This window comes from Zootoca vivipara, chromosome 12, assembly GCF_965207765.1.
Source record: "Zootoca vivipara chromosome 12, rZooViv2.hap1.1, whole genome shotgun sequence".
In the NCBI taxonomy this organism is placed as follows: domain Eukaryota; kingdom Metazoa; phylum Chordata; class Lepidosauria; order Squamata; family Lacertidae; genus Zootoca; species Zootoca vivipara.
The window spans coordinates 824,031-842,580 of NC_142595.1; the positions used below are offsets into that span (position 1 = coordinate 824,031).

At 48.4% G+C, this 18,550-nt stretch overlaps 1 protein-coding gene across 7 annotated transcripts in view; it reads right to left on the reverse strand.

Moving 5' to 3' along the window:
• The window catches only part of MVK (mevalonate kinase), a 31,115-nt gene extending 12,675 nt beyond the window's left edge, over positions 1–18,440 (reverse strand). The window contains exons 1-11 of one of the 7 annotated variants that reach the window (XM_088655759.1): positions 18,261–18,383; positions 18,120–18,220; positions 15,611–15,758; positions 15,238–15,388; positions 13,786–13,941; positions 13,145–13,248; positions 11,994–12,039; positions 8,528–8,618; positions 8,070–8,186; positions 7,221–7,374; positions 4,318–6,735 (exon numbers count right to left, since the gene is read on the reverse strand). In XM_088655759.1, coding sequence (XP_088511885.1) covers positions 6,584–6,735; positions 7,221–7,374; positions 8,070–8,186; positions 8,528–8,618; positions 11,994–12,039; positions 13,145–13,248; positions 13,786–13,941; positions 15,238–15,388; positions 15,611–15,758; positions 18,120–18,197 — 1,197 coding nt within the window. In that variant the 5' untranslated portion in view covers positions 18,198–18,220; positions 18,261–18,383 and the 3' untranslated portion in view covers positions 4,318–6,583. Of the gene's footprint in view, positions 1–4,317; positions 6,736–7,220; positions 7,375–8,069; positions 8,187–8,527; positions 8,619–11,993; positions 12,040–13,144; positions 13,249–13,785; positions 13,942–15,237; positions 15,389–15,610; positions 15,759–17,020; positions 17,163–17,973 lie in introns of those variants that run through there. The other 6 variants (XM_035135751.3, XM_035135755.3, XM_035135754.3 and 3 more) reach the window with 6 other exon arrangements.
• Between the last annotated feature and the right edge of the window lie 110 nt (positions 18,441–18,550).

An 18,550-nucleotide genomic window follows, 5' to 3' on the forward strand; every position in this document is an offset into this window, starting at 1 on the left:
GAAGGGCGATACCCCTCCTGCCTTCCTTGCCTCTGTGCCATCACAATCCAGAGGGGTTTTTTTTTGCACCAAGGATGGGCGGGGGAAGAGGGGCAGTCCAGAGAACGACAGCGCCAATCTGAGAGGGCATCCTGCAATTCCACACCAGCACAGAATTCTATGCATGCACGTAGTTAAACTGTGGAACTCCCTTCCACAAGAGGCAGTGACGAGCACCTACTTCGGTGGCTTTAAAAGTGGATCCAACCAGTTCACAGAAGCTATTGGTGGCTCCTAGCCAAGATGGAGGCCATGCTCAACAACTCTCAGTGCCTTGAAGAAACTACAGCTCCCAGAATGCTTTTGGGGGACACCATGGCTTCTTAAAGGGGCACCATGGCACTTTCAATGTGCTACTGGAACAAGGACTCCTCTTGGTGCCTTCTTTGTGTGTGGTGGTGGTGTGCTCATAGGGGGCAGATCCACACCACACATCCAACACACATTTAAATCACCTGACTTCACCCAAAGAGCTGTAGTTTCACCCAGCAATGCTACAGTTCCCGAGACTCTCTGCAAATCACAATTCCCAGGATTCTTTGGGGGCAAGACATGTGTTGTAAATATACATGTATGCTTTAAATCTGTAGTGTGGATATGTTGTTTCGAAAGCAGAATTGTAGTGCTTTTAGAGTGTGGTGCAGAGACAGCCCCAAACTTATCTGCTCCCTTGGGGTCTCAACGGGAGAGGTCCTCTTTCCTCTTTAAATCTTTTTAGATGAGCCCTTCTGCATGCCACCCCCCTCTCCCACCCCCCTTCTGTGCAAAGCAGGAAGCCCCCACCTGGGCCGCCAGGAGTGCATGAAGCAGAGCTAATTGGGCAAGAGGCAGAAGAAAGTGCCCCATAATTACAAGAAGAGAAGTGGCAGCGAAAGGTAATTTATCTGCCATGTTTGGGCTGAGCATTAGCAGGAAAAGCTCCTCCCAGGCCTGTTTGCGGCTTCTCTGCAAAGGGGCAGATGAAATCCATGCAGCTGACAATGGATGTAGGCAAAATCTACACCCACAGAGGATGGGTCCAGGGGTAGATGCTCCATTCTCCAAGTGGGCTGCCCCTTTCGGGAAGGTTACGAAAGAAAAGTGAAGGCAGGGGTCTGTCTCTTTGGCTTCTTATTCTGCAAAATGCTGCGTGCTTTAATGGACAGCGGCAGCTTCCACTGCTGCCTGGACCAATGAGGGACAACACGTCATTGTCTGAACGAGGCTGCTGAAGCGTAAGAACAGGCACCCCCAAACTTCGGCCCTCCAGATGTTTTGGACTACAATTCCCATCTTCCCCGACCACTGGTCCTGTTAGCTAGGGATCATGGGAGCTGTAGGCCAAAACATCTGGAGGGCTGCAGTTTGGGGATGCCTGTATAAGAACATCCAAAGAGCCTGCTGGATCAGGCCCATGAGGGCCCATCTAGTGGACGAACCTGTTCTTTCAGTGGCCCATGGGAAACCCCTGAGCATGACACGAGTGCAAGAGCAGCCTCACCTCCTGCACACTCTAAAGGTAGAGGGACCCCTGACCATTAGGTCCAGTCGCAGACGACTCTGGGGTTGCGGTGCTCATCTCGCTTTACTGGCCGAGGGAGCCGACATACAGCTTCCAGGTCATGTGGCCAGCATGACAAAGCCACTTCTGGCAAACCAGAGCATGGAAACGCCGTTTACCTTCCCGCTGGAGCGGTACCTATTTATCTACTTGCACTTCACGCTTTCAAACTGCTAGGTTGGCAGGAGCAGGGACCGAGCAATGGGAGCTCACCCTGTCACGGGGATTCGAACTGCCGACCTTCTGATCGGCAAGCCCTAGGCTCAGTGGTTTAACCCACGGGGCCACCCGCATCCTCCTGCACACTCTAGAAGCCCTTTTAATACACAAATTCACCTTTCCTTCACCTTCTCTCCTCACTCTGTCAAAATTGATACTGCAAGTTCCATGGGGCAGGGGCCTGCCTACATTGCTTAACCGGAGAGTCAGCATGGTGTAAGGGTCAGTGTGTCAGCCTAGGACCTGGGAGACCAGGCTTCAAAATCCCACTCAGTGACGAAGCTCACTGGTGACCTTGGGCTGCTCATTGCCTCTCTGTCAAACCTACCTCATAGGGTTGTTGTGGGGGTTAAATGGGGAGGGGGGATAACCATGCCCACCACCTTGAGCTCCTTGGAGAAAAGATAGGACAGAAATACAATAAATTATGTAAGCTATTATGTAAAGCACCATGTACATTGATAGCAGTATTTGAAAGCAAACTGTTTTTTTTATAGAACAGGTAATGTCAGATTCTAGCTACAAGGGAAGAAATAGGTTGCTGACTTCTGTCACCCCCACCATTTGCAAGAGTGCCCACGTCAGGGCAAAAAGGTGGACAGGAATTTCTCAGCCTCTTGAAGATTTCAGTGGACTTCTTCTGAAAGGTGGGTCCCTGCTGCCCTCTGGTGTCCAGCAAGGGTCCAGCATCAGGGGCAGACCAAGGCATCTGACCTGACACAGGTTTCCCTGTTTCCCAGTTGTCAGTGTTTATATGTACTACATTTTTAAAGCTTTGCCTTGAGACAGTCTTTAAACCTCTTTTGTTGACCACCAGCATTACGCTTTCCATTTTAAAGTTCGGAATAGAGTAGTTGCATTGGGAGACGATCATCAGGCATCCGCACAACATGACCAGCCCACATTTTACCAGCTTCCTCTCAATAATATCATGAGGGACTTTGTCAAAAGCCTTACTGAAATCAAGATACACTACTTCCACAGCATCCCCCTGATCCACCAAGCTTGTAAGTGCATCAAAAAAATAAAAATAAATGAGATTCATCTGGCATTACTTGTTTTTTTGAGAAACTCATACTCAAATTACCTATCCTATTCTCAGTACTCACAGACCAACTGTATCTGTTCTAGGACTTTTCTTGGTATCGATGTCAAGCAGTTCCCTGGGTCTTCTCCTCCCTTTTTGAAGATGGCGGCAACATTTGCCTGCCTCCCATCTGCAAAAACCTCACTTGTTATCCAAGAATTATCAAAGATTATTGGCAGAGGCTTTGGGATTACATCTACAAGCTCCCTTAGTCCTTCATCAACTCATCAGGCCCTGGAGATTTGAATTCATTTCAAGTAGTTAGGTGTTCCCTGACCAGCTCTCTTCCTATCTTGGGCTGCAGCTCCTTCCTTACATCAATTATTCTCTTCTCAACAGGTTGGGCATTGCTCTCCTTTTCGGTGAAGACAGAGGCAAAGTAGGTGTTGAGCAGTTCCACCTTCTCTGTCACCCAATAGCAGGGGTCACCAAACTAAGGCCTGGGGGCCGGATGCGGCCCAATTGCCTTCTAAATCCGGCCTGCGGACGGTCTGGGAATCAGCATGTTTTTACACGAGTAGCATGTGTCCTTTTATTTAAAATGCATCTTTGGGTTATTTGTGGGGCATAGGAATTCGTTCATATTTTTCTCCAAAAATATAGTCCGACCGACCACAAGGTCTGACGGATAGTGGACTGGCCCCCTGCTGAAAAAGTTTGCTGACCCCTGCTCAATAGCATATCTCAGTCTTCTCCACGAAGAGGTCCTACCACTTGTTTGATCGTCTTGCTTTGAACACAGGTTAAAAATAAGTTTATTGGCTCTCTTGCAAGGCTGTGCTCATTCTGAGCTCTAGCCACCTGACATTCATCCTGCAACTGTTGGCTATTTGTGTATACTCCTCCTTTGTGATTTTCCACAATCTCAGCTCATCTGTAAGCTCCTTAGGCAGCCACACCGGTTTCCTTAAATGCCTCCCACTTTTCTTTCTCGTTGGAATTGTTTGCAGTTGGGCACCCAATATTTCTCCTTTTAGGAACTCCCATCTATCTTGGACTCCCTTCTGAGTATTTCTGACCATGGGATCTCATCCCATAGCTCCTTACGTTTTTTGAAATTGGCCTTCTTAAAGTCTGGAGTGAGTGCCTGTCTGACTACACTCGGGTTTCCCTTGCCTCTGTATCCTGAAACCCAGGAGGACATGACCACTTCCTCCCAAGCTTCCCAGGACTTCCACTCCATGGATCAGTTCCTCTCTGTGGGTGAGGACCGGGTGCAAGACTTCTTCCATCTTCTGGGAAGTGAGTGTAACTTGTCATAGACCCTTCTCTTTATTTGGGCAAAAAGCTATGGGGCAGCAGGGCAGAGCCCACCTGCTGCAGATCCCTGTCTGGATGGTGCTTGTTTTCTCTCCAATGGTTTTTGCTGGGCAGGTTATCCCCCCCCCCCAAAAAAATACAAACAACCCACAAACTAACAAAACAGTCACCATTTCAAATTACAAAGGACAGCTCTGCAGTGTTTTATTTTTCATTCTCCACTGCAGGAACATACCAGAATCAAAACTGCCTCTTCAAAGTGTGCCCTCAACTTGCAGAGTCCCCCCTCCCTTCAAAAAGAATCATATATGAGTTGATTAATGTACTCATTAAAGGGGGGGCAACCCCTTCAGGTGTCACTGGAATCAATTTCCCATCATCCTCTGCAGCATGCATGGCCAATGGACGGGGATGTTAATGGGAGTTGTAGTTCAGCAATATCTGGAAAAAACCCACCACAGGCTCCCCAGATCAAATCTTGCAGCCCCGGTGAGTGTTCACACACACACACACACACACGCCCACAGACAACTGGCATTTTGCATGGAGGCTACATTTCTGGGATGGCGGATATTTGTGCGCCAAGCAGGTCTTATCCTCCAAGCAGGCCTTTAAAGCTCTCTGCCTTGCTCACTAGACACTGGGAAGGTCTTGTGTGGTCTCGGATGGTACCATGAAATCTCACAAGAGCCTCCCAGAGCAAGGCAGAGAACTTAAAATCTATTTTTGGGCCAGGAAAACCCTGCGCAAAAAGAACTTTTAACCTCTCTGTCTTCCGTGACTTTAATTGCTGCAATTTCAACTGGCCAGCCTTCAACCACGTAAAGTTGAAATCGCACATGGTGAACGTGTGCAAGTTGCAATTTACAGGTGAAACTCGGAAAATTAGAATATCGTCGAAAAGTGCATTTATTTTAGTAATGCACTTATTATTTTTCTTTTAATTTTTACAAATACTTTCTTCTGGAAATTCCACAGTAATGAAACAAATAGTTACAATAATACAAAAATAAACAAAAATAAACATCGCCATTACATTTCATTAATTGCATTCCATTTATAATTGACCCGCCTAACGACAAATAATTACCATTACAACAAATAAAGGCTTGACATATCTTGCTTTGCATGTCATGCATCTATCTCATATACAGTCATACCTCGGTTTAAGTACGCCTCGGTTTGCGTACTTTCAGTTTAAGTACTCCGTGGACCTGTCTGGAACGGATTAATCCACTTTCCATTACTTTCAATGGGAAAGTTTGCTTCAAGTTAAGTACAGACTTCCGGAACCAATTGTGTTTGTAAACAGAGGTACCACTGTATTGGTTTCACCTTTTAAGTTGCATTACTGAAATAAATGCACTTTTCGACAATATTCGAATTTTCCGAGTTTCACCTGTACCTCTCTCTGTGTGTGTACACATCATTAGGAAGCAATACATAACCAACGGACTAAGAAGGTCACTTCCCCCCACCCCAATTCCATTTCAAACTGCCGGACATTTTGTTAGGAACAAGGGCTCCTCCTCCCCACCCCACCCCACCCATCAAACTTCTGTGCCTAGGACCAAGGTGGGACCACCTGTGGGTCTCCTCGAGGCCTTGCTGGACTCCCCACTCTCAGCATTCCGGAGCGTGCAGGGTCCTGAGACCAGGCGATCAGATCTCCCAATGCCAAGTGAGGCTGGGAAATGGAGCCAAAGTCTGGAAACGTGACGGGAAATGATGAAACCAAAGGAAGACGGAAGTGGTGCCAACAAGTCCGGGGGAGAGAAGGTTGATTCCTTTTGGTCCCACAAGGCATTCACGGTTGGGCCCCCAATTCCTGCTTCCTCAGAAGATCTACAAAGCTGCGATTTGGGGCGAGTGGAGCTTAACCCTTCGTCTGCCAACTGAGGTCCCAGGGCATTTTGGGGGGCGGGGGAACAGCTAGGAAGGGGGCTGCGGGGGGGGGAGTGACGGATGGAACCGGATTAAGTCACCTCCCAAAAGTTGTCATTTGTTCCTTGCCAAAAGACAAAACCAAAAGAAAACTTGCTTTACAAACAAGTGCTTCCCCAACTCCACATATCCCCGTGAGCAAAGCAGCCGTGCCCTGGCAAGGTATCAACAGGGTGGAAAAGGAGGACAGAAGAGAGTCAAGCAGAAGACAGCCAGCACCCAGCACCCTCAGCACCCAGTGACAGCCCTTCCAAGCTGCGTAACCAGGCCCAGCAAAGCAACTCGTGGGGACCCCACCGCCTCCAGCAAATGGGCCCTGTCGGCATCCTTGCACTGCATTCTCCATGGTCCAAGAAAACCCATCCAAAATCTCCAGGGGTCCCACAATTTTGAGCGAGGTCTCTGCGGTCAAATCTGAGCAACGGCCAAGGGCGATGGAACTCGCAGGACCAGGACCCAATTCTCAGCAGGAAGAGAAGCCTCTGCCACCACTTTTAAACCCTGCTAAGAGCCGCTTGCACTTCTGCTTTCAGGGAGGGGGGCGAGTGCACACACACACCCGGGGCCCCAATGTCCGTCTCCCAGCACTTGAATCCACAGGCATCAAGGTCTCGGGTGGCGGCTGCCACTACTGCAGAAGAAGTGTCTGCCGAGAAAAGGCACAGAATCAGGCGTTATGGCTGGGCTGGAGACACAAAACCAGAGAACTGTAGAGCTGGGAGGAGCTCTGGTGCGGTAGGCCAGTGTTGTCGACTCTGACTGGCAGCAGCTCTCCAGAGCCCCACCAGTAAAAGGTCAGGGCAAGAGATGGCTGCTAGTGGACTTTGGAGCAAAGCAGAACTTCCACCACTCAGCACAGGAGTCCTTATTAAAAGACTTGCTTTCTTTGTTTATCTCACTCTGGAAAGCGCTATGCACATCAAGGATACCAGTGCTGTAAAGTAGGCCAGTGTGATTATCCCCATGTAACAGATGAGAAAACAGCAGGAGGGACATCCCTAAGGGCTGCCTCGTTACTCCACAACCGAGGTCAGAGTTGAAGGGCAAGACACTCAGGCTTATGCACTCCCCAGGTGAAAGTTTGCAAACAAATAAAGAAGAGTGTCCCCAAGATTTGCAGCATCTCCTGACCTGGCCGTAGCAAAGTGATGGCGCAGCCGCCTCCCCCTGCGCCCGTCAGCTTGCTGTGCAGCCCATGAGAGGCGGTGACCTGGCAGACTCTGTCCAGGGAGGAATGGCCAACTCCAATCGCATCCAGGTGGTGCTGGTTGATGTCAATGAGTTCCTGTTCAGAAGGAGAAAGAGACCAGCACATTGTAACCTGTGGAACTTGCTGCCACAGGACGCAGGGATGGCCCCCAACATGAATAGCTTTAAAAGAGGAAGGGACAAATTCACACGAGGTCTAGTGCTTCTGCAGATCTGTTTCTTGAGACCACAGAAAGGGAGAGTTCCTCTGGTGCTTAAGACCTGCTTGTGGGGTTCCCTTCAGAGCATCTGGTTGGCGACTGTGAGAGCCCCGGGGCTGATCCAGTAGGATCTCTTATGGCCTTACATTAACATGGGAAGTGGGAGGGGACAGGATTTGGCCAACAGCAAGATCCCAGCCACAGGGCCACCCCCAAACATTGCATAGCCAGAGGTGGAAGCCAAGATGGAGACACCCTTGCCAACATCCCATGCTCAGCAGCTGACCAGACGAGTGGCTGAATCTGACTCCAGGGCTGGGGATGGGGCACCACCCTTGCCCACTGCCCCCAAGGGAGGGTGGCAGGCTACCTGAAGGGACGTTAGGACACGGGGAAGACACAGCTCACTTGGGTCGCTTCCCTGCGACCGCTCTGCACCTGCAGCCTCACTCTGTAGTCACACACACAGGATTTAGCAAGCTGGAACTGCCCCATCTACTTTTGCCTCCTCCCAGTGATGTCCTGCCCCTCCTGGCTGGTTTCAAAGAGGAGGAAACAAAGGGTTCCTCACCTCCAGCACAAGGTAGTGCTCCTGAGATGGGTGATCAGCCATTGCTTTGAGGACGTCTTCACACTCCTGGGAAATGGCGTCAATCGAAGCCAGCACTGGCTCCATTATGGCGGGAAACTGCAGAAGGAAAAAAGGGATACCACTCAAAACCTCCCTCCAGTTTAACTGACAGCCATACTTTTGAGTAGTTTTCTCATGTAGCCGGCATTTAATCAGTTTTTCAACCAAAATATCACGGGGGGAACTCAAGAGTCCCAATTAATGGAAGGGCAATTATTTTATTTTATTTATATCCTAGCTTTCTTCCTTCAAGGATCACCCAATAGATAGAACGTTCCCTCATTTCTAGCCCTCCACAACAACCCTGCAAGGTAGATTAGGCTGAGAGGCAGTGACTGGCCCAAATAATCCAACACTCTAACTACTAGGCCATACTGGTTTTGTATCAGAAGCAATACCTTCAGCACCTTGTCTTTAACCCCTGCAACCAGGACTTTGGTGCTCCGAGGGACCTTGGTGTTGGTCAATAAAATCCGTAGAGTGGGGACTCTGAGAAGAAAGGGAGAACAGTCAAAATATGTTGTTTCCTCTCCAACATGGGCAGGCAAGCCAATTTACTCCATGTTTTTCTACTTCACTTTAATCCTTTGCAAGTGAAGGAGATGTCAAATGTCGTGAGGGAGCAGGAACTATGGGTGGCTACCAGCCCCGGGGGCTGTGCTCTCCCCCCCCCTCTCGGTCAGAGGCAGCTATGTTTCTGAATCCCAGTTGTGGGAACCTTAGGAGGAGGAAAGAGCTGCTCTTGTGCTTGGATCCCGCTTGTGGGATCAGGGCATCTGGTTGGCCACGGTGAGAACAGGATGCTGGACTGGGTGAGCCATTGGCCGGATCCAGCAGACCCTTCTGTTCTTAAAGAGGGGCTGGGGCAACCCAGCCAGATGGGATAGGCAAGGTATAAATAATACCATTATATTAATTATTATTATCATTATTATTAGGTTGCCCATGTTCTCTAAAGTATTCATAGGCCCTCCCTCAAGATTCCAGGGTAAAAAGAGGGGAAAGGCCTGAGCTCAGGGGTAGGGAGGGCATCTGCCTGGCAAGCAGAAGGTCTCAGGCCCAATCCCCAACAGGGCTGGGAGAGACACTCTGCCTGAAACCCCAGAGAGCTGCTGCCAGTCAGTGCAGACATCAAAGGTCTGACTCGGAATAAGGCAGCTTCCCGCATTACAACTCAGCCTTAAAAGTTTGTGATGTAGAAATACACACTAGTTGATCTAATGGAGCATCTTCTTCTGTATCCTGACAGGCAGCACCTCTCAAGGAAGGAGGGGTCCCATGCAGCCCCAACAACGTTAGAATTACCTCAGCGCGCCGCCAGAGGCCATTTAGCTGCCTGACAAAAGGCCTGTGTGTTGTGAACCAAAATAACTTTGCTTTCTAATACCATCTGCGATAATGAACCAGCGCCTGATGTTACCGGCTAATAGAGCAATTTCACGCCCCACGAAATATTTTAATGGAGTCTGATTATGGTTCATTGGCAGAAGGGATCAGGGTGGTCAACGGCTGAAAAAGAAACCCCTCGCATTCTGTCCTCAAATCCTTTGTAATTTTAAGCAAGCAAGTTATTCCTTAAATGCCACTTGTTTGCAAAAAATCAGAGCATCTATAAGCATATCACAAGGCTGAGGAATTAATATTGATCCTTTGCATGTGGAGCTTTTTAGGTGCTTTTTATTCTCAAGAATGAGAATATTCTCGAGAATATTCTCTGCTAGAAAATTATCTGGAGAATATTCTGCACAAACTGTAAACTCTAATGTAAGAACCAGTTTTACAACCATTTTAAAAATTTAGTAAATAATAAGTCAAGCTGTGAAATTGTCAGTGTAATTAATGAATAATAATTATTTTTTGATCCAGTTACATTACTGGACTGTCATTCACCATTGGCAGTTCTGAAATGTGAGCTACAGAAAACATTTTTTTTTAAGTTTTAAAAATGCTATTCATTTAATTTGATGAACATTTGAATTCGTATGTACAGTCAAACCTCGGTTTGCGACCGCTTCGGTTTCCGACCACCGTGGACCCAGAAGTGTTTACATCCGGGTTCCGCGCGCTCGGATGCGCAGAAGTGATCTGAAGTGCTCTATCAGTGCTTCGTGCACGCGCAGAAGCGTGCCTCGGGGAGCAACGAACTCAGGGAGCGACTGGCTCCCCGGAACCAATTGTGGTCGTAAACGGAGGTATGACTGTATTTCAACTATGCAATAGCCTTTTTTCTATTTTGGTGTGACCTTATTCTTAGCAATTCTATACCCTTGGCCATACAGTGTGATTATTTTTAACAGAAAGTAGCTTTAATGCTTTATACACTTAAAGTACCTAGGCCTATACAATTATGTGTAACAGCATGTGAGGTGGCCTTGATTTAAACAGTTGACATGTCTGTATTTTTATTTAGTGCCAGTAGCTGGTTTTTGCAGTGCCATTCAAAGGAACAAGGTGCCATTTACCAGAGATTGACATACTGAAATATATTATTATTATATGATAATATATTTAATGTTAACAGCTTCTTTTTCATATGTATGCATATACAGTCATATCTCGGGTTAAGTACGCTTCAGGTTGAGTACTTTCAGTTTAAGTACTCCGCGGGCCCGTCTGGAATGGATTAATCCACTTTCCATTACTTTCAGTGGGAAAGTTCGCTTCAGGTTAAGTACGGACTTCCAGAACCAATTGTGTACTTAACCTGAGGTACCACTGTAGTTTTGTTTATCAAGCTGTGTTTTAGTCACCAAAACAGTTATTAAGTGTTAGAGCTATTAGAAGCACAAGATAGCCTATTACTGAATTTACTTGTATCAAATCTTAACATGCCAATTGTATTTTTTGACTTGTCCTATAACATGTACATGTTCTAATGGAAGAATAAAATATGATTTAACTACTGGGTTTCTATATACCAAACCTTAACATGACAATTACTGGTGCCATCACCTTAGAATGGTTTAACTATAAAACATGTTTTACTTTTTAATTTGATACTTGCAAGCGACAAGCAGGCTTGTGCTTATATATTTTCACTGTGGTTCCTTTACTAAACAACAAGTTTCCCTATATGTCAACAGTGGTGACCTGCTGACCAAATAGGAAAGAGTTTTCTGTACAGTTTTTGGTTGCCATCTGAACAAGTTTACCCATGAATGAAGATGTATATTAACTAATTATATATGCAATATTATGCAAATAAAAATGAATATTCTCTTATTTTAAATGAGAATTCTCCAAAAGATTATTCTCAAGAATTGAACATCACTAGAGCTGCACCACCTTATTCAATGCCCTTCCCCACAAAAAGGGGATGAAAAAGGGAATCATCAAACACAAAAGCCCCACAAGAGCCCTCCTGCCGGGTCTGGCCAGTGGGGGCCCATCTAGTCCCCTCTCCTGTTCTCATAGTGGGCAGCCAGAAGCCTGTTGGGAGCCTGCAAGCAGCACCTGAAGGCCACAGGACTCTGCTCACCTGACCTGCCCATCAGCCGGGAATCGAGGGTGAACATAGCCCTCATGGCCAGGAGCCCTTGAGAGCCTTCGCCTCCTCCTCCATGAATTTGAATTTCTCTTGTGCAGCCATCTCATGCAGTGGCCATCACAAAGAGCTTTAAACTATTTATTTCAAAGAGCTGGTGGGGGTGGGGGGTCCTTGCAATGCCACCCAGTCCCCACCCCATGCAGACAGCCCGGGGTAGAGCAACCCCCAAGAGGTGACACGTCCAGCATCTGTGTGAAGACCTCCTCACCCACGGCAAATCTAGTCTGAAACCCATCAGATGTGCAGCTTATTAACCACATTCATCACACTGAAAATAGTTTTTATGCAGCATAATTATTAATAGAGTGAACTTTTACCTTTTTAACGGCAAGATTTTTCCTGACTGGTATCTCAAAGCTCCACCTAAAAGTTTCAGGGGAGGGAGAGAAGAAGAGCCTTAACACTGGAAGACTGTTTTAGAAGATGTCTTGTTTTTCAACAGTGGTGACCTGTTCTGGCACAAAGAACTCAATTTACAATGAACAATACAGAGCAACGTTGATTCACTCCTTTGTCACAAAGCACGGAAGAGAAGGAAAGGAATTCTGAATATTTGAAGAAAGATATCTGCAGATTCTTCCAAAGGGGCAGCTTCATCTAGGACAGTGATGGGCAACCTTTTGAGCTTGGTGTGTCAAAATTCGCCAAAAACCGAGCAGAACTCGGGTGGTGTGTCACTTCGAGAAAAAAACCATAATTTTGTGATATTTATAGTTTAAATAACAAAAATGTATAATTGTAATATATAACTGTATTTAATAAACCAAAAACTAATTATTTAACCAAACCAAACCAAAACCCCCTTATTTATCACAAAGTGCCCAGAGTTGTTGAGCTTTTGGGGGGGAGCTGCTGACCAAAGTTTTTGAGGTTTTTTTGGGGGGTGCAAAAGTTGCTTGGCTTTTTGGGGGGATGCCCCAAAGCTGCTGCACTTTTGGGGGGAAGAGAACAGAAATAAATGACGAATAATACCTTCGCTGGAACTAACACGCAGCACCGACATAGTCTGCCACAAAGCGCAAAAAACCCAGCACAGAACGGGTTAAAAAACTAACGCTGTTACACCCAATCATAGTCTGCCAAAGCGCCAGAAAAAAACAGCACAGAAAGGGTTAAAAACCCAATCTCTGGCTACCAGCAGCAGCAACAACAACAAAAGGATCTGTGTTTTAACAGCGGAGACAAGCTGTAGGAGGAGCGGGAGAACAAATGGGGGAAAAACAACACCAGCACGAATGGGCGGATGGGGCGTGTGCCAGCAGTGAGGGCTCTGCGTGTCACGTCTGACACGCGTGTCATAGGTTTGCCGTCACTGATCTAGGATGTGAGGAAGACCCCAGCATGTGATGCACGACGCCCCACCCCCAATGGCTTCCATAGAATCATAGAATCAAAGAGTTGGAAGAGACCACTTTCGGCCCGATCCAGCAGGCTTTCTTATGTTAAATCAGAGAGAGAAAGTGCTTACCCCAGGTCCCCACGGCATTATCCACTCCAGAGGGGTTCCCATGGATCAGCTGCTCTCCTCGGAAGGCCCACCTGTTGATTAAGTCCAGCTCATCCTCAGCCCACCTGGAAGGCAGAAAACAGCCTCACCCCATGCCAGAGTCTGTCCCTGCAAACCAGTATTGCCTCTTGTGGTGTGGTTGTTGGTGTTGGCCTGGGATCTGGGAAGATGGGGTTCAAATCCCCCCTCAGCCATGAAGCTCAAAGGCTGACCTTAGGGGCCAGTCACTGCCTCTCAGCCTAACCTACCTCACAGGGTTGCTGTGAGGGGAGGGAGAGAACCTTGAGCTCCTTGGAGGAAAGGTGTGATATAAATTTAATAAATAATAATGTTGGCAGGTTGTATTTGGAAGCAGTTCTTTCAGGTTCTTATACTTAGGCAAAGAAAAATATCTATATTTGTTTCTGTTTGTGACAAAACTGAACACATAAAATAGCTGAATGAGGTAGAAGCGAATGCATCAGCATTTCATGCCCCCCCCCCCAATTGGTTGGATGGCCATCTCTCAGCCGAGATGCTTCATTGCCGGTAGTTGAACCAGATGATGCTTCCGACTCTACAGCTCTGTGATTCTATGATGCCCAGCGCTCTGGGGCTCCTACCTGGCTACAGACTGGCCCTCGCCCAGAGGGTAGCTGATGATCCCACACCCAGAAAGCAAAGCCCCTGCAAGGCAGACGGAATAAGCAGCGCTGGAACCCAACCCAGCACCTGGGGGCAGCTCAGACCACACCAGGATGTCCATGCTTGGAAGGACCCTGAAAGACACAACATTACAAAAACGAAAAATAAACCACCTGTCATTCCATCATTTACGGAGCAGGACCAACAAGGAAGAACAGGAATGAGTGGCGTTATCCTGTCACACAGACAATAGAGCAAATCTGTTTGCTCTGGAGATCATAGGAAGCTGGGAACAGAGGAGGCTGGCCAGACCCTTAGGTCCATCTAGCCTAGTGTTGTCTACAAGGACTGGCAGCAACAGCTGTTCCCAGGATGCTGCAGGGGATGGAACCTGGGCCTTCTGCATGCAGAGCAGATGTCCTCCCACTAAGCCATGCGCCTTCAGCAGCTCCTGAAGCAAGGGCTTCACCTTGCAAGGATAACCAACCAGGCCATTACTGGACCTTATGATGTCGGATGATAGACCAGTGGGTTAACCAGCTGCTTTGCCACCTGTCCATCATCTGGCATCATAAGACGTTTGCCAGCCCTATACCAAGTGCTGGGCATGGGTACTTCAAAGCTGCTCCAGGAAGACACTGACAGCGATCTGGAGAGTGGTGACTTCCAGGTAGCTTTTGGCAGGTTTTGCAATAGATCCATCCCTGTCTCTATCTGCCCCCCACACCTTATGTCAGCTATGATGCTAGGTGGGGAGCCAGGGAGTGTGGTTTGGGGAAAATAGCCTCCTAGGCCAACCTGGGATCTGTGCTGGGTCTCAATTTGGCCCGTGGGTCAGCGGCTCCCCACCTCACCCCCAAATCAGTGCTACAGCTTCCAACTTTTTATTTTATTTATTAAATGTGTAAACTACCCTTCACCTGAAAAATCACAGGGTAGTTTACAGCATACACTTCACTGCAGAGAGCCAGGATTCAGAATTGAGAGAGCCACACCACTAAAGGGTTGTGGTGGAGTTCTTCAATAGACACAGCATTGTGATGTTTAAGGGAACTTTACTCGGGCAGAACAGCCGCCACTGGGGAAGCCACCTACATGCGTACAAATTAAGTCCTGTTCTCTGATGAAAATCATGCCTGCTTTAACAGAGCTGGAGGCCTGATTCTGCAAGAAGATCAGGGTGCCTACTCTTTACAGGACTCGCTCAAGGCTGAGCTTTTCCTTGACACATTCTTAACACAATCTGCGTGAGCAGATTCTCCTAACCATATTGTTTCAGGCAATCTTGCTTTGCATCTCTTCTCTTGTAGGCCCTTCAGTCAAGGCACACACTATAATTCCCACTACAGGGCTCTCCGGGAGAGAAATATCAATGCATTAAATCACGGGTGAAGCAGCGACAAGTGGGGGGAGGTGCCCAAGAGCCTTACCTGCATTTGGATGCAGCGGACAAGTACAAGTAGAGGAAGGCCACGACGGCCAGGCTGTGTGTGGCTGCCGCCACTCCCTCTGCACGCCCCACAAACTCCTTCAGTTTCTCCACTTGTTCTGGGCTGGGGGGCTGAGAGTCAATCAGGCCAGCTGGAAAAAGAGCCAATGGAGAGGAAGGCGTCTTAATGGTCCATGAGAGCTGCTTGGCGCTCCTGCCCCTCTGCTGTGCTTCACAGCCCCAGGCAGCCCACACAGGATGCCTGGAGATTGGGCAGTGGGACCCCCATCTCATGCCTCCATGGCACGGATCTCCCAAAGCAGCAAAGAACAGGAGTTCCCCCCAACACACCCCCAAGCACCCAGGGCGCTCACCAGGGAACGCTGCCAGTAAGGGCTCCAGATCAGATGTTTCCCAGTGTAACCTGGTCCCAATATTTGGCAGATGTATCAAGACCTTCCCATCATTCCGAAGGGCCATCTGAAGGTACGTCCTCAGGTTCAAAGCCACGGCCAAGGCAACCTAGAATTGCAAAATTGTGGAGTTGGAAGGGGCTCTGAGGGTCATCTAGTCCAACCCCCTGCTATGCAGGAGTCACACACACCTTCAACAGGGAAGGCACCACACACACTGATCTACATGGGGAGGCCCTTTTCTAAAAACCCCAGCTCAGAGAACTTCAGGTGCCCTCCAGACACAAACCTTACCAGGCCTGGTTTGTACTCTTCCTGGAGTGTGTCTGCCAGGCTGGAATGGGTCTGTGAACTCGGACCAACTCGGCCCCTTGCTTGACCACGGGGAGCAACGTTACCCGGGCTGCTCCACCCACTTTTCCTCTGGCTCCGCCCACCACTGGCCCCAGGGAGCCTGCCTAGGTGGAAGCATTGCAGCTGTGGCTGACCAAGACCCTCCCCCCTCCCCGCCCTGAGAGGAAACATTGCAAGTGCATTTTGGGGGTACAGGGAGAAAAAGAAACAACCTCTCTCAATATGGATTTAACGCTTTCCAAAAAATAAATATTAATGTTCCCCACAATGTTAGAATTCCCAGTGGGCTAGTCATGCTAGACTTGCACAGGAGAAATAAATGTGTCTTGTGGCACCTTAAAAACAAGATTTGCTATGGCAGAAGTTTTTGTGGACTAAGGTCCACCTTACCAACTCTAAGGTGTGTTAACTAACCTACCAATATGTTATCACCATGGTCCTGTGAATGTTAATAGCCTAATTATCACTGTCTGCACTTTTCTGAATTTTATTTCCTCCCAACTTCACTAATCTACCTACAAACATACCCCATGCACCTCAGGAAAACACTCCATGCCTCTGTAGTCCAGAAAAGCTGGTGCCATAATGAGTTTGCTTTTACAGGGCCTTTCTAGTGGTGGCTCCTCGACTGTGGAATGCCCACCATTATTAGCTTTAAGAAGGAATTTGGAAACATTTTTCTTTACTTGGGCATTTGGTGGCTGAAAAATTCTTGAGATCTTTGGACAGAAGCATGAAGGAAGGTGCTGGACTCTCCTTCCTTGGAGGTTTTTAAACAGGGAGTTGGATGGCCATCTGTCATGGACGCTTTAGCCGAGATTCCCGCATTGCAGGGGGTTGGACTAGATGACCCTTAGGGATCCCTTCCAACTCTACAATTCTGATTTTAAGCAAACGGCATGTAAATGTTATGAAATAAATCAGCTGTAAACTGCTTTTAGGCATTCTTCATTGTAATTTTTAAAAATATATTTTAACTGATTTAGAATGTTTCTGCTTTTTTATATAATTGTGTACCTGTTTGCTGCCCTAGACTCCTTGGGGAGGAAGGGCAGGGTAGATAGTCAGTAAATAACATGTTGGGAAATGGAGTTGAAGATCTTCATCTGGGGCTGTTTCTGGAGTGTCTCACATCATGTGACATATTCCTTGAAGAGGCTTGGCTCACGCCTCCTTCCATGTCATTTCAGCACTGGGCAAAGGCCTTCTTGTTTTTCAGGCTTTCTATTGGGCAATTCTTACAAATGGTGTGGCCCCTGCAATAGTGCCAGTTCCACAGATGGAAGCAGTCGAGTGGGCATCTTTGGGGCAAGGCGATCTGGCAGGGAAACTGGTCCCAAGTTGTTAAGGGCTTTATTTGAGAATAGAAACACCCTGAACTTGGTCCAGCAACAAATCAGCAACCCCCGTTATACGCTGAAAAGGTCTCACTTCTGTCAGCAATCACGAGGCAGCATTCTGCACTACACGCAGCGAAAACACTTCGTAAGTCGAAACCTTCGTATGTCGAGGTGCCACTTGTATCTGCAGCTTCCAGATCAAGTGCAAGGGAAACCTCACACGGAGCCCGTTGCCGAGTTAACCAGGCTATTCCTGCAATCTTTCATCTTAAAGGTCTTGCCTGCCTAGGGCACCTGGCTCGGCAGCTCAGCGGCTGCTGTGTGGGCTTGGAACAGGTCAGGCAATGAATAACGAAATGCCCTTGCTTTTTCCCCGCAAGACCAATTGCAGTCATTAACAGTCGTTAACAGTCATCAACAGGTTTACCACTCCTATCAGCCCATCACCCATTCCCATCACCCCCCCCTCTGAATATACATAAGGGTCTGGTGGATTATGTTTCAGTGTATCTGAAGAAGTGTGCATGCACACGGAAGCTCATACCAAAATAAAAAACTTAGTTGGTCTTTAAGGTGCTACTGAAGGAATTTTTTTATTTTGTTTCGACTCAGACCAACACGGCTACCTACCTGTAACTAGAAATGACGCCACTTGCCTACCTGGGAGGAACCCAGCGAGACTTCCTTCTTCTTCTTCTTCTTCCCCGCCCCTCTGCCCGCCTGGGGAAAGGCAGGCAGGCAGCTCCCCCAAGGACGGGACGGGACCCGGCGCTCACCTTGCCATGGACGACGGCGTGCTCCCCGTGGAGGATCACTTTCCCCGGAGCAGAGACGACGAAGGTCCGGTCCTGCATTTCCCCCCAGGAAGGAAGAGCCTGGAAAGGCGCTTCCTCGAGAGCAGGCTCTGACCTACCAGCGGATCTCCAGCCAGACCCGCGAGCGACGAGGTCTCCCAGCAGCGACGACCCTTCGCGACCAACTGCGGCTGCTGCTGCTGCTGCCGTGAAGGATCCCCCGGGATCCGCCCCGCCCCCTCCGCGCAAGGCATGCTGGTCCGGAGGTTCACGGGCGACGCTCCCTCGGCCGCGAACTGAAGCGCCGCAGTTCCAAAGGGGCGTGCCCTGAGCCTTCGGCCCTCGCCCAATCGGACGCCAGGGGCGGGTCTTAGCGCCGTCCGGCCAATCGGGAGCGGGGAGGCAGCTGCGAC